Source organism: Juglans regia, chromosome 12, assembly GCF_001411555.2.
Source record: "Juglans regia cultivar Chandler chromosome 12, Walnut 2.0, whole genome shotgun sequence".
In the NCBI taxonomy this organism is placed as follows: Eukaryota; Viridiplantae; Streptophyta; class Magnoliopsida; order Fagales; family Juglandaceae; genus Juglans; species Juglans regia.
In genome coordinates, this window is record NC_049912.1 from 3,099,242 (window position 1) to 3,115,611 (window position 16,370).

Genomic DNA, 16,370 nt, shown 5'->3' on the forward strand with positions numbered 1-16,370 from the left:
TCTCCTTTTCACTGTCCAGAGTGCCCACTTGCTAAAAGTCATCAATTACCATTTTGTAATAGTCAGGCCACTTATACAAGGCCCTTAGAATTACTTTGTGCTAATCTTTGGGGTCGAGCCCCTTATGTTTTTAGACTTGGTTATAAATATTATATTTCCTTTGTTGATCACGACACACATTATACATGGCTTTTTCCTCTCAAACTCAAGTCTGATGTTGTCAATATTTTTAACACTTTCTTGCCTTATCTTGAACACCTATTTAACACAAAACTAATTACTCTTCAAATCGACGGTGGATGGGAATTTAAACCCCTCACTCCAATTTGTCAAAAGTTTGGTATAACCCATCACCTCTCATGTCCCCACACATATCAACAAAATAGACTTGTTGAAAGAAAACAACGACATATAGTCGAAACTGGACTTGCCCTTTTGGCCCATTCCTCCTTACCATTTATTTATTAGGCCGATGCTTTTGAAACGACCATTTATTTGATTAATCCTCTTCCCTCCCCTGTTCTAGAGTCATTCTTCTAGCTTGTGGTGCTACTGAGCCAGAGTCGTTCTTTCACCAAGATGCACAGAAGGAATTGAAGGAGATGATAGCTTTGAGGGAAAGACATAGAGACCATTATGCGTGGGTCCTGTGAGGAGCAGTTTCCTCATCTGTTTGTCCTTCACATAAAAGTGAAAAGAGTGAAACTCAAACAAACATGAGTTATCTATGCAAAGCTAAAGAACAGAGCTAGATTCTTTGTGATGGAGGGAACATGGGGCAAATTACAAAAAGAAAAAGAAAAGGAATTAGCTGAGAAATAGGAATCGCCGAAATTTTGGATTGGGAGGCCAGATCCATCTCCTACTCATATTGAGTCACTACCAGTGTATTGCTCAGATGAAATATGCAAGTTATTCAAATCATTAGTGATATGGTGTGTGGCAGCAGCAAATCTCCCTTTTGAAACGGCCATTTATTTGATTAATCCTCTTCCTAACAAATCTCCCTTTTTCTTGTTTATAATTGTGAGCCCAATTATAAATTCTTAAAGGTTTTTGGATGTGAATATTGGCCTAATGTTAGACCATATCTTTCAAATAAATTAAATTTCAAATCAATTTCTTACCTTTTTTGGGCTACAGTCCATCTTATAAAGGCTACAAATGCCTGGACCTAAGCAAAAATATGATGTACATTTCCAGGGATGTAATTTTCAACGAGGCCTCTTTTCCCCTTACTAAGTCTCGGCCCCCCAACTTCAGTTTCCTCTCACTCAGATCTGGTCTCATTATCGATCCTATCTCCCTTTATACTTGGACCTGGCCCAAGCCAACATCCTCTAGTCCTGTTTCCAACCACATTCCTTCGTCTACCTCTTGTTCCTCTGCTTCTCTTGCGACTCATCCTCCCACTCCCTCGGTTTCATTTCAAAAGTCATCTCCACCTGCTCTTGTACCACCTCGGTCTCCCATCATAACTCGTGCCCATACCAACTCCTCTCGACCCCGACTGTTCACGGATGGAACCATACCATATTCATCTCGGTAGTGCTTCACTCCCTCTGTTACTGTCCCAGACGATCCGTCAAACTACTTTGTAGTCTTCAACTACTCCAAATGGTGTGAAGCCATGTCTCAAGAATATGCTGCTCTTCAACAGAACCATACACAGAGTTTAGTGCCTCCAACTCCCATGACTAACATTCTTGGTTGCAAATAGGTTTTCCGCACCAAGACTAAAGTTGATGGCTCATTCGAACGAAGAAAAGCACTACAAGTAGCCAAAGCGTACCATCAACAACATGATTTGGATTATAATGAGACATTTAGTCCTGTGGTTAAACCATCCACAATCAGATTAATTTTATCCGTTGCTGTGACCCGTGCATGGCCCTTTCACTACTTAACATTCAAAATGCCCTTTTGTATGGCTCATTAACTGATGATGTGTATATGCAACAACCTTAAGGATTTATTGACCCTGCTCACCCCACATATGTTTGCAAATTGCACAAAGTAATATACGGTCTCAAGCAGGCCCCGAGAGCATGGTTTGCTCAACTCAACTCCTGGTTGCTTGATTATGGCTTTCATGCATTAAGAGCAGATCCTTCCCTCTTCATTTTAAATCATTTTGGTGTTCAAATTTATCTTATAGTTTATGTCGATGACATAGTCATTACATCCTCACAATAGTCTACCATTGACCTTCTTATTCAAGACCTAGGGTGTGCCTTCCCTGTCGAGGACCTTGACTGCTTGTCATACTTCCTTAGCTTAGAGGTTGACTATACATATTTTGTTATAATGGTTTCTCAATTGAAATATATCAAAAGTCTGCTCACTAAAAGCAACATGCTTCTTGCAAAACCAATCTCCTCTCTTATGGCAGCTTCTCTCAAGTTGTCCAAATTTGACTCCTCGAATTTCGATGGTGCTACCCTATATCAAAGTATTGTAGGTGATCTACAATATTTATCATTGACTAGACTTGATATTTCTTTTGCAGTGAACAAGGTTTGCTAATTTATGCACTCACCAAAAAATTCTCACTGGAGTGCAGTTGAGTGTATTCTTCGGTACCTCAAAGAAACAATCAACTATGGCTTACTCTTTAAATCTCAGTTAATCATTCATCTTCAAGCTTACTTTGATGCCGATTGGGGGGGGCGGGGGGGCTGTCCAGATAATCGAAGATCAAATGGAGGATTTTGCATTTATTTAGGTCATTACCTCATCTCTTGGAGCTCCAAGAAGCAAAGCACTATAGCACGTTCATCAACCGAGGCCAAATACAAATCTCTTGCATCCTCAGCAGCTGAAATCATTTGGCTGCAAACTGTCCTTCGTGAATTGGGTGTTCCGCTCTCTAAAGCCCCAACTTTGTGGTGCGACAACATTGGAGCTACTTACCTTTCTGTCAACCCTGTTTACCACTCCAAGACTAAGCATATGGACATAGATTTCCATTTTGTTAGGGATAGAGTTGTTGCAAAAACTCTACAAGTCTCTTTTTGCAGTTCCAAGGATCAAATAGCAAATGTTCTTACCAAACCAATTGTTGCAGATAAGTTCGGTCTTTTTCGATTGAGTCTCAATATGGTTGATACCCCACTGGACTCGAGGGGGTGTATCAGGATAAGTGACCTTATGGTGCATTTAGCCAAATTGCAGGAGAGCATGCACTGTACCTCAACAACTACAGAAAAATAGAACCAAGGCCCACGCACTGTACAACAACAGCACAATATATCTTCTAGAATAGCACAGTATCAAAAGTAGTTATTTCCTCTCCAGTACTTGTAACAAATAATATTCCTTTATTCCCTTGCTTTGTGTATAAATACAATTCAATCACTCAATGAAAGATGGAAAAAAAGAGTTCATGTATTTCTTTGTCTAACAGATATGTCTGTCATTACTAGAGCTTGTTAATGTGTATATATATATAAGAAACTAATTGAACTGATAAATATATGGGTACTCGATTAACCGTGACTGCAACAACTAGAAGAGCCCGTCATGCCCAAGCTGTACGTGGTACGACGTTGGTGCCATGCATGCAAAACTAATTATCGAATATTGGTCAGCTGCTTGAGGCAATTAAGGCATGGTGGTGGAGCGACCCGATGGAGCCCTATTGAATTGTACTCTTGATGAATTCATTGATCATCGATCCATCTCTACAATCTCTCTCTATGCAAGACGATCCGCCATGTCTATCTTATATATATAATTAAGGTCCTATATATGTACGTACAACTAGAGAAAATATATAGGTACGACGTTGCTATATTATAATATAATTAGAACTACAATGTATGCAGGAGGACCCATCGCCAACAGGGGACGAAATAATGATCATACGGGCATAATATTATTTGACTTCTTGAAATAATTGTGCAGCATTAATTGTTGCTTGATGTATGGAAGATGGAAAATGGATCATGTTAGGAATGACAAGAAGTTAGCTAGGCATGTGACGCCAAGTGGTGATGACTATTTTAATAAAGGATATTGATCTTTTCACTATGTACATAGTCCTACATTTTGAATAATGTATATATCTAACAACCTAATAGAAGGCTCTAGGCACATGATCTATATTCTAAAAGGATTAGTTAATACTGATACAATTGAAGTCATATTGAAACATTATAAAGAATAAGAAATTCTCATTCCCAAATAATGCAGGATCTCATACACCATGCACCTACCCTTACTTATCATATAATGTATCAAAATTGCCCCCTTAAATTTCTAACGTCCTCGTCGTGCTTTTTTGTCGTAGATGACACGACTCAAATCTCACATTTTTTGTTAGGATAGGCTCTGATACCATTTGTAACGCCTCAATAAAAAGCCCAAGCCATATGACAACCTATACTCCAAAATGACTAAGTCAGTGATACAATTAAAGCCCAATTGAAATAATATATAGAGCAAAAACTTCTTATTTTTAAGCAATGTATGATCTAATCATACACCATCTACACTTACTAATCGTCGTATGGGTTATCACAATGTAATACTCGTATGATCTTATTACAAAATGTCATGTAATTAATTATAATTTGTTTACATAAGTATTAGTTTTTAATGATATAACATCATGATGTGATAAGATGACAATATATATCTTATATCTATACTTCAAAAACACAAAATAATTATCCAACAGAAATAACATAGTTTCAAGGATGGTTGACCTTCCCCGGCTGACCATCTTCACAACCAGGCCAGTACGTACGACCACCAATGATGAGCCCAAGGGGTGATTCCGACCACCCCGTGACTTATGGGGTGGTCTTATTCATCAATGTAATCATTCTTGTGGGCCATCGCCCACCCTTACAGGGTGGATCTGGCCAACACCAACCACCCTACACGGGCGGTTAATGAGCAATCCAACCACCCTACATGGGTCGTACTGGTTAATGAGGAATCCATTCTCGTTCTGCCTTTCTATTTCTACCCATATCATGCATGGCCGGGTATCGATATGGTAGTATATATCTTTGTTAACATTACTTCCTAAAACAATTTCACCCCCCATAATAATTAATGGCTCCCATTGGATTTCATTAATATATATATATATATATATAGCATATCTGAAAAATCTATATCAATCCTCACAATCCCGCTGCTTCAATTTTTTCAAAACTTAAACCTATAGATTAGTTTCAAATTATTTTTCCGATCATGAACTTAAGATTTGGAGTACTCAATTTAGATCAGTCCCTTTAGCTAGAGAGAGTACGGTAAAATAGTACATTTTTTTTTTCTCAGCAAATAAAATATTACAATCGCTAATACCATCGTCTTTCCCGATATATATGTAGCGATAAAAAAAAAAAAAAAAAAAGGCCAATGAAATCAAACGAATTCCCCATCTGCAATTCAGCTCTTTAATTCCTTCCCAAGGTGAGTACCCATTAATGGTGATCAGACTGCACAAGGGTTTTCCTTCTCGGCCACCAGAGAAGGTGTGCAAAGACCATACGATGATAATATGTACAATAAAACTAATAAAAACTATATATGATTGATTCCATATATATAGTATGTATGCTTAATGTCTTAATTAATGGAATACAGGAAAACGAGGGATGATCAGTGTACGTGTGCAGTGTGGACTGAAAAAAGTAAATGCAATATATGCAAGAAAGAGCAGAGTCTTGGCAACAGGGACAGACCAGAGAGGCCGGAGGTGTGTCTGAGTGACAGTGATCGACCTTTGCTTCTTCCATGATCATTTAAAGTCGGGCCAAAGTATCTTCAGAAGATCGAAAAGATGAATAAAAAGGAGAAGTAAAGAGAAGAAGGAACGAAAGCAAGCAAAGGTACTTCTGGAAACGCATCATCTAGTAAAAGCCCAAATTAAAGCACATGCATCCACATTGAATGGAGGTCGAAAGATATATATATATATATATATATATATATATATATATATATATGTTGGAAAAAAGGAAAAGTAGTGTGTACCCATTCCATACCATCAATAATTAATGCCCTCTCTCTCTGTCTGTCTGTCTCTCTCTCTTTTCTTCCAGTACAAGAGATGGAAGTTTGGTTACTAAATGCCTACACATACAGATTCGACTACACGTAGAAAGGGATGTGTAAATGCAGTTTGGCACACGTACAGAGTGATCAGCTCCTTCCAACTGTCTGAAATATTTACGCAAACTTACAAATGAAAGGTCAATTTCTGAGATAAACAAAGGAAACCATCAACTCCAATGCATGCCCTCTATATTCCCCTCCTCGCTGAAACAAAACCTTACAAATTTGAATCGAAACCCATTAAAGTCTACTCTTGTTATAGAACCAGTACTACTATCTCACACCAATGACAGCATGTAGCGGATGTAAGAAGGCAAAGATCATTCTTCATGCACAGAAATCATCATGAAAATAAAATTGAGCTAACTAGCTAGTCCAACAACAATGTGCGCATGGTCTATTCTAATCCAATTAAGTTGACAACATATTCCATTCAAACACCAGCACCACCTAAATCGAAAACCATCCAGACAGACTTTCTTATAAATAGAAAAAGGTGAGAGGAAACAAGACGAGAAGGAAACCCTAAAGGCTAAAACCCAACTAAAATCCCGAGAAAGTCGCAGAATTTCTCAGCAAAGTCAGCTACACAATTTCCCCACTCACAGTTCCTTCAAGTCATCCCGTACCACCAATCTTTCTTTCTGTGCACAGCTAGAGAGAGACAGAGAGAGACTGATAGACAGAAAATCGAAACGAGGCCCTTAAAAATCCTTCTTCAATGCCTAGCTAGGCTAAACTACAAAAGAGAGATTTTTTTTTCTTGTTCTTGCTAGGGCTTCTTACCAAGGGTGTGCTTGTTGTTGTGCATCCACACCTTAAGAACGTGACGCTTGACGCCAGTCTCGTTACAGAACTGCTGCACCACGGCCTCGTCGTGCTTCTGAAGCCTCCACCCCAGCCTCTCCGCCAGCTCCAACATTCTGTCCTTCTGCTCCTGCGTGAACTTGGTCCTAAACCTCTTCTTCGACACCGAGCCACCAAGCCCACCACTCGGATTCGACACGTCCTCCTCCTGGTCATCCCCGCTGTGACCTCCCGAGGTCGATGGCAACGCCAGTGGCCGGTGCAGCTGCGGCGCCACGTGTAGGTACCCGGCCGGGGTCCGATAATACGGAGAGAATTGTGGATGGTTTGGGACCTGCTGGTACGGGTCCGCAGAGCCGACACCGACGTGCAAATCGGTCTCCTTGCGGTGGAAGTTGCGGTGGCAGTTGCAGGCAGCGCATTTGAGCGCGTCGAGGGTGCCCTCGGCTCCGGCGGGCATGAACTCGCCACAGCCATCGAGCGCGTGCCCTCCGATACCAACCGCATGGTTCTTCAGACACTCTCGGTACCTCGGCCTCTTTGTCTGCTGCTGCTGAGCCACGGCTAAGTCAGGTCCTCCTCCTCCTCCACCTCCCGAGCTCTGTATTTTAAATCGACCCGAGTTCCCGAGCGAGTCGTACCTCGTGCCGTCCAGCTCCATCTCCTCCTCGTGCTCCTCCTGTTCCTCGAACTCCATCTCAGTAAAAAAAACTTATCCCACAATGCCACGGCCACCAGAGACGACAACTGTACGTATTTTGGCTGGGGTTTTACTTCCGATCGAGTATAACTGAAACTCCAAAAAGAAAGATTAAGCGGAAGAGAGAAGATAAGAGGAGTGAGAGAATGTGGCCATGAATCTGCCTCTCTCTCTCTCTCTCTCTGTGCAAAAAAGAGCTGTCTTGCTTCAAAAGCCCTTTGTACACTTTCCCCGTTTCCCGTTTCTGAAATCGATCACTAATTGGGAGGCTCTTTCCTTATCCGCCTTTAAATCAACTCGGTAAACAAGTGATTTTTTTTTTCCTTTTTACCTTCGTTACTGTGACGTAAAAAGAAAAAAAAGGCGAAGGAAAGATGTGAAATTCAGTTTGGGGGAGGGGAAGAGATGGTGCTGATGCTGGGAATTCTGATAATTCAGAAGTGGTGGAAGTTCGTGGGAGATACAGTAATCTGCGCAGAGAGAGAGAGAGAGAGCAGGTAAAGGAGAATCCGAAATCAGCCTCCCTTTTTTTATTTACTCTCCAACACCACGCGCTCACCCTCAAAAAACCAACCGATTCTACGTTAAGGGTAAGAGCTGCAGAAATTTCACACTCAATATATTATTTAAAAAGATAAGAATTTGTTTTTTTATTTTTAAATAAAAAAATAAAATTACATATTTTTATATATTATATAAAAATATAGGACTTATGTCTAAAATTTTTCTAAGAATAATTATTATCTATTTTATTATTATTTTCTCATCTTCTTATAATATCTTATAATATGATATTAAATTATTAAAAATTATTTATTATATTTCATTTATAAACTTATTATTTAATATTATATAAAAAGATATCGAGAAGATAATGATAAAACTAATAATAAATAAATTTTTTCAAATTATATATATAAGTCGTGCATGCCTTTTATGGAAAAATATGAAAAACTTACATTTTTATTATTGTGAGAACTATTATTTTATAAAAAACTTGTGCAAAATTTATGCTTTTGAAACTTCTCCATGGCATTGCTCTTACTCTTAAACCTTTGGTACGCTTGGCTGAGAAAAAGTTTTTGAGATTTAATTAAAATCGGTATTTTGCTTATTGACTTTTGTAAAAATTAATAAAAACTTTAAATAAATTTTCTTGAAATATGTTTTGGTATTAAGATAATTCATTGATGTACATAAGAGCTGAAAAGTTGTTTGAATATAATATTTTAATAAAAATAAGCTCTCAAAATAATGTTGCTTATATAGTAGATCAGATTATAAAATAAATTTTTACTATAAAATCAATTTAATGTATTATATTTAGTCAATTTTTTTTTTTTCTAAGCAAGCATTTTTTAGATAAACTAAATAGTTACAAGATACTAAATTTAATGGGATGTGAGTCCCAACAATTAGGGCTGTGCAAATCACCCGTAAATCCGATGAGCCCGCTTAGAGTAACCCGACCCGACCCGCATTTTGTCGGGTTAGTATATGCTCGGGTCTCCAACCCGACAAGTTAATAGGTTTGCATTTTTATTTCAACCTGTCCGTATTTTTTGCATTTCTCCATTTTCCATTATTTAACTTTGTGAGCAGCCTGTTTCACCGATTCCACTAGGAGAAGTAGAACGTTGGTCTTTCAATTATATAGGCTAGGGAAGAAGCTTTTGGTTTCAATATAGGCTACGATTGGCTGGTAAAGATTGTTTGGTTTTGATATCGTAGCCTTCGCTCCAAGTTTCACTTCCTCTGGATGGCTCTGCTTGGTTTCGGAGCTCGCCACCTCTGGATCGCCTTCACGGCCTTCGCTCCAAGTTCCACCTCCTCTGGACGACTCTGCTTGGTTTCGGAGCTCGCTGCCTCTGGATCGCCTTCATAACCTTTGCTCCAAGTTCCACTTCCTCTGGACGGCTCTGCTTGGTTTCAGAGCTTGCTGCCTCTGGATCGCCTTCACGGCCTCTCCTTCTCTATTTGCTGAACCATCTGGTCCAATTTCAGATGCAAAAGCAAGGGATTGGCGCCGACATCGAAGCTATCAATCCCAAGATTTGTCGATGTTGTTGGGCAAGTATTTTTTAACAGAAAATCTAATAATTTTTTACTTTTATTTATCTTGACGGAGAGAGAGGACATCTTTATGTGCAGGCCTTGTTCTTTGGAATCCACTTGCGAAACTTGGATGTGATGTTGTATTGATCTCGCAGCGCAAGAAGAAGGAGATGCGAAATGCAGCGTTCGGTTCTGAAAGATTTCGACCCGACCCGACCCGAATCATGCGGGTCGGGTCGGTCGCACATCGTTCTGAGGTTTTGACGGTTCGATTCGGGTCAGTCCCAATTTTGATTTCGGTGGGTCGGGTTGCAGGCCTACCAACAATCATTCCAAAACAAGTAAATGCAATACAAGAGAAATAAAAAAGAGGGATCTGAAGTAAAAAATTTGGCTCCCACCCATTTTCCACTAAGAGGAAGCCACTTGAAGCGATTTTTGTATAGTCTGATAAATAGATTATAAAATTATTACGACTAAAAGTCGAAGTAGAATGTTGTGTGCTGTATTTTGTTGGTCTAGACTGGTTGAAAAAGACTTTCATGATTACGTTATCTTGATCATTTGTTAGGAAAAACGAGAATATAGGGAAATGAAAACCGAAAGATAAGTCAATACGTCGGCATAAGATTGTTACTGGTTGTGGAGGCACGTGTGGTTCCAGTGGTGTCATGGCATTGCCTTGGATTGTTAATTTTTTTCAATTGAGGTTGAAAATTCCTATACTTTCTTAAAAGTTAACCAAACACGGCTTTGCCTTGGATTGTTAATTTTTATTTAGTACAGCTACACCCTGTAGCTGGGTCTCAATACGGCTAAATCCTCTTTTTATTTTTTTCATATATTTATTTATACTTTTAAATATTTTTTAAAAATAAATTTACAATATCATTAAAAAATACATCTTTAATCACTAAAAAAAAAAAGTGTTTGGACCCATGTCGAGACCCAACTCTCAGTATCTCAATCATTTTCCATTTTTATTTATAAATGTGGGTATCTACACACAAGTACTTTGTTTTATTTACAGGCCAGTTGATATGAAAAATATAATATATCTTATAAATTAAATCTTGCAATAAGAATGTTGAAAGGTTAATCCCTCATACTAGTTTATAATTATTTTAAAATTAAATTTAGCACTAATTAATGTAATAGTATTGTTTTAATTAAGTTGGAAGTATAAATGGTGAATGAAACAAATTGAGACGCTAGGTTTGGATATGAAAAACATTTAATCTCATCTAATCATTATAAATTTCTCAAATATTTATACAAAATATAATAAATAATTCAACATTTTCAAATCTCAAAATAATAATAATATTTTAATAATATTTTATTCAACTGATTCCATAATCTCAATTTTATAACGCAAAAAATTATTAATTGCCAATCTCATAGTATGAATGACATAGTATTCTCATCATATATCAATATATCAAAAATAGCCCGATAATTCTTTAGACATAAACGGGAATGGGTTTGTTTGACAAATATTATTTAAATATAAAACATTTTTCCAATTTTAAAACTTCAATTTTTTCATCTAATTATTATATAATTATTTTAATATTTTTAAAATTTTTAACAAAATATAAAAAATAATATATTTTTTTTTTGAATTTTAAAATAAAAATTATATTAAAAAATAATATTAATTGTTTTTCTTAATTTTAAAATTTTATTTTAAATTTTCTTTTTTTTATTTAAAATTTAATAAAATATATTAATTTAAATTATTTTATTATTATTCACAAAATATATTGAAATATTATAAATATTCAAACGAGGTCTGGGTGGAGGCGCGTGTAGTGTTTGGGGGTGGTGGTTTGAATTTAATATTTTGTTGTCTGGATCTGTGGATCAGTGTACGGGAGGAGACGTGGGACAATGGACAATGGTACACTCGACACGGACACTGAATTACTTGGGAGAAACAAAAAAACCAAACCCAAAAGAAAAAAAAAAAAAAAAAAAAAAAAAGAAAAGAAAAGAAATTGTCGGTATTTAAGGCTGCGACTGCCTACGTGCGTTCGTCCAACTCCGACATGGCTGACGCGTTCTTGGCGTCACTTCAACCATGCATTTAATATTTTTGCCCTGTCCGTAGAAAAACCAGAGGCTAAACTCAACCCCAGGCCATCTTAAAACAACGTCGTACTTCGATTTCCTCGAACTCTCTTTTCTTTCTTTTGTTTTTGTCTTTGTCTGAGATTTTTTCGAAGCTGCTTTTAGATGTTTAGTTGAGGTATTAGATTTAATTTAAAATGGCCTAAATTTTGAGAAGTAGGAAAGCCTTTGAATTCCTTTTTATTATTTCTGGATTAAACATTATGCTTTATCCGAGATCTATACATCCTGCTGATATTATAGTTTACAATACATGAAATGGAGAATAATCCTAAGAAATACTGTGGTTTTAGCTATCATATATCATGATCAAGCACTAATTAATTGAAATTATATATACCTAGGATTTCAGGAATAATAACTAACAACAAAATTTATGATGTTTAAAGTATTTTAGGAGTGAATTGTGGAGATGTTAATGTTATTATTGACCACAAGTTTAAATAATTACAACTCTAATCAAAGGAATGTATGTTTCTAATCAAATTAGGATCAAATGCAGCCTATTTTTGGCAGTCATGCATGCATGCGCGCTTAATTTTGTGCTCATACTATATATGTAGAACTTGTACGTGAAACGTTCTAATCGATCCGAGTGTTTTTTGCAGGATGTAGGTAGATATGTTGTTTACTATTGCAGAGATTAGCCAGTGAGTTGCTTAATTGGTGTACTGGCTAGATGAGGGCGCGCTTGATTGATTGTTTTTGAGCCTCTCTCCACGATATTGACCTGTTTGAAGTTGAGTCGTCGATCGATGATCTTCTGAGCTGGTTGCTATATACAAGACCTGCTAAGGCCTCAAAATCGACGGTGGTGGCGTCAGTAGTGAGACATTTTCTGGTCAATTGGTACTGTAGCGTTCTAGCATTTGAGTCTCTGCAGAGGACTACTATACATGGTGGAGTAGTCAGTTCGCATGCATAGCCACGTCGTAGTTGATCTTGAGCCACGATCCGATCGAGCTTTGGCTTTCCTTGTAGGACCTGCAGGTTTCTACTTTTTTTAGGGGTTGAATCTAGTCGGTTATGGACCAGTCAAAAAATTAGTTAGATCAGGTGGTCATGGATTGGTCACGAGCATTCACGCCAGATGATTTTGGGTGAAACTAGGGTAATGGATCAGGAAAGAAAAAAAAGTTTTCTTCGATTTCCTGGTCTTGGCCGGTACATGATGGGCATGTGTGAGGATCATTGTGGAAGGCATGTTGGGAATTGAGCGTTTGTTCCAGTGTTGGGGATTTAGTCATGTGATGATGTCGCAGAGACGCCTAGCGAGCTAGTATTGGAGGGTGGATGGGGTTTGGTGTTGAGGCCGCGGAGAGGTTTTGATCAAATCTTTTTGCAGAGGAATCCATGCATGGATCGGTCCACAGTACTCTTGTGCTCTAGTCATGAGATCATCCTATGGATTGGCTAGCTAGTTCCGGCTTTAGATAGAAGATCTCTGTGTCCAAGATAATATTGCCCTTGCATATCCAAGAGTTTCGTGGCTTTTTTGTGGCTTGTGGGAGATCTAGTGCCTAGTGGTCCGGGCAAGGTATAATTTGCTGTGAATAGGGGGCCGGGGATAGTTCATGGTCTTGTAGGGCAGGTTGGTTTGGAGGTTGTAGGTAAGCTTGGCTACTAGCTAGGGCAATATTGGAGTACTTGTGGGCCATTCTTATTCTTACGGGAGGTTTTGAAATTAATTTGAGATGAGATAAAAGTTAAATAAAATATTATTTTTATTTTAGAATTTAATAAAATTGAATTGTTTATTATATTTTATTTGAGATTTAGAAAAATTGTAATAAATAAATGAGAGAAGATGAGATGAGTGAAATGATTTTGGTATCCAAGGCCTATTTGAGAAGACATACGGAGGTCTAGGTAGGACCATGATTCATGAGTTTCGGGGTTTTTCATATGCCTTTAAAGCCTCACCTCATCACAAGTTTTTGTACAATATTGTCACAGACTCTAGTGTTTGGAAGGTTGTTTTGGGAATGAGGATTAATGTGGAGTAGGGGTGGCAATATGTGATACAACCTGTTAACCCAACAAAAAATTAAAAGATTTGGGTTTGATGTTAACAAGTTTGGGTAAAAGAAGGTTGACTCAAGACATGATTCATTAACAGGTCACTAACGGGCCAGTCAACCCGCTTAATCCGTTAATGACCCGTTTACGCCCTTTAAACTTTTTACTCAAAATTACAATTATATCATTTTTAACCTAAAAAAAAAATACTTTAACCCTATTTCGTATTTCCTATCTCTCTCCCTCTCAGTTGAGTCAGTTTTCATAAATCACGACTGCTTGATCTCATACTTCCTCTAGATTGTAATTTTGGTATTTTTATTGTTTGAATTGTAATATCAAACTTATGTAGTTAGTTTTATATTTTTGGGAGATATTTTTATTTTAAATTTTATACGAAATTTTATTAATCAGGTCAAATGGATTATTTGGCGCAATTCAACCTATTTACATAAACAAGTCAAAATAGGTCAAAACGGGTCATGTTGTATCAACCCGTTATTTTAATGGATTATATTAGGATTTGAAAATCTGACCTGTTAAGCTTAATGAGTTGTGTTTGAATTGACCCAAATTGTATAATATACAAGACTTGACCAACACGAATACGACATATTAACACGATTTGACACCCCCTGTGAACATGAAGTATCATGTTATCATGGATGCAACAATTTTTTTATGAGCGACAATACTCCTGCTACATGCTTGTGATAATAAATATATATATATATATGTATATATATATATATATAAATATATAGCTTAATTTGCTTGATTTTCAACCTGCGACTTTATCAGTTAACTTACCCAAGAATGAGGAGAGGAGCTTTTTAATTTTCTCTCTCCTCTCCTCCATCTCAGCTTTCCCCATTGCTCATATCCTTTTCTTCTCTCATATCATTTTTCTTTTTTATTTGAGTAATTTGTTTTTTATAAAATTTCATCTATATATAAAAATTTGACCATAAGCAAAATGAATAATAATGATAGATATAATCATAGATTGTTTAAACGCTGCACACGTTTTTGAAAAAAAATAGAGTTTACTATTAAAAAAATTAATTTTTTCATGTGGATCTTATATTTACTCGTTTTTTTCAAAAGAAGCGTGCGACGCTTGTGCACTTAATGACTACAAATATCATTTTTCAATTAGAATTCATGCGCCACCCTCTAGTACCATCGCATTTCATTTTACGGTATGTGAGACCCATGCACTACCCAACACGAGGTGCTTCGATTATAGATCACGGAATTTAATTATTTTTTTCATTCTCAATCACACTAAATAATTAAACGATCAAGTTTTTATACCTTCCAACTTTAATAGTACCGCTAAATGCAATCCATTCTCTATATATGTTACAAGGGAAATGATATTTTCAGTTGGAGTTATGCTACACATAAGTCTCATATATTTAAAAAAATATGAAATATGAGGATAAAAGAGTAAAATCATATATTTTTTAAGTGGTGTGTAGAGTGTGAGACTTATATATAGAATTTTTTTTTCAGTCGTCGAGTACGCAAGTGCTGCATAATATTTTTTTTAAAAAAGTAAGTAAATATGAGATTCATATAAAAAAAATTAATTTTTTAATAATATATAAACCTTATTCTTTAAAAAAAAAAAAACTTGTCTATCATTACTTATATTTACGATAGAACTGTCTTACTTTTCTCATGTAAAAATCAATTGTATTAATGATCAGCCTTTGATTAATTAGTTGATGATAGCTAGTGATCACAAACTCTAGTGAGGAATCTTTGGTCATATCAATATTGTATTATTGTTTGTTACTTTCTTTCCTAGCTACATATGAATGACAGCATTGCCAAAAGAAAAAACAAAAGGGTGACTAAGTCAAAAAAAAGTAACAGATGTCATGAAGGGGCAGGGGGTGAACATTCGAGAAAACATAAAAGTAGTTATAGATTGAAAACAATATAGTGATAATGGCGGTCTAATCAAAATCAGAAATGGCCCTAATAATTGTGGTGGACTTAGAAATTCACCCTCTTGATCCCCAGCACCTGACACTACTCTCTGGGTGTCTCTCACGTGTTAACATTCCAGGACCAGACATGACTTATCACCTCTAATATTGACGTTTATTGCATGTGGGTTGAATGTTTCTTTGCCTTTTTTGTTTAATTAATTGGATATGTTAATGAAACTGTCCCAACTCATAGAAAATGAATGATTGGATAGTTTGGATGGATTAGCATGCAATACGCCAAGACAACCTGGTCATGATCAGGGCATGCAATTAATTCATGTCATGAGTTCTTTATAAAAAAGTGTCAATTTTGTGTTCCATACATACATATACATACATACATATATATTTATATATATTTATGACTCCAAAAAATGGAGTTATCATGCTAATTAGATCAGAAAACGTAGGTCGAGGGTAGTGCTGTGGTGACGGGTTCGTCCATTAGATAGTAGTTATAATTTAAATCGGACATTTTATAATAAGAAATGGCTCATATAATCACGTTTAGGAAGGATAGCTATACTAATTACCTCCACCTCTCTTTTAAAAAATAAAAAATTTAGGGGAAACGTACAATA

At 36.6% G+C, this 16,370-nt stretch overlaps 1 protein-coding gene across 1 annotated transcript; it reads right to left on the reverse strand.

The window, feature by feature from the left end:
• Positions 1–6,415: 6,415 nt before the first annotated feature.
• LOC108998221 (zinc-finger homeodomain protein 1-like) lies at positions 6,416–8,060 on the reverse strand. Its single transcript, XM_018974724.2, has one exon. The coding sequence runs from the start codon at positions 7,574–7,576 to the stop codon at positions 6,845–6,847; it is 732 nt and encodes a 243-aa protein (XP_018830269.1). The 5' UTR covers positions 7,577–8,060; the 3' UTR covers positions 6,416–6,844.
• Positions 8,061–16,370: the final 8,310 nt, after the last annotated feature.

Excerpts from the sequence above, each read along its gene's own strand:
- LOC108998221 (XM_018974724.2), bottom strand. The coding sequence starts at position 7,576 with ATGGAGTTCGAGGAACAGGAGGAGCACGAGGAGGAGATGGAGCTGGAC.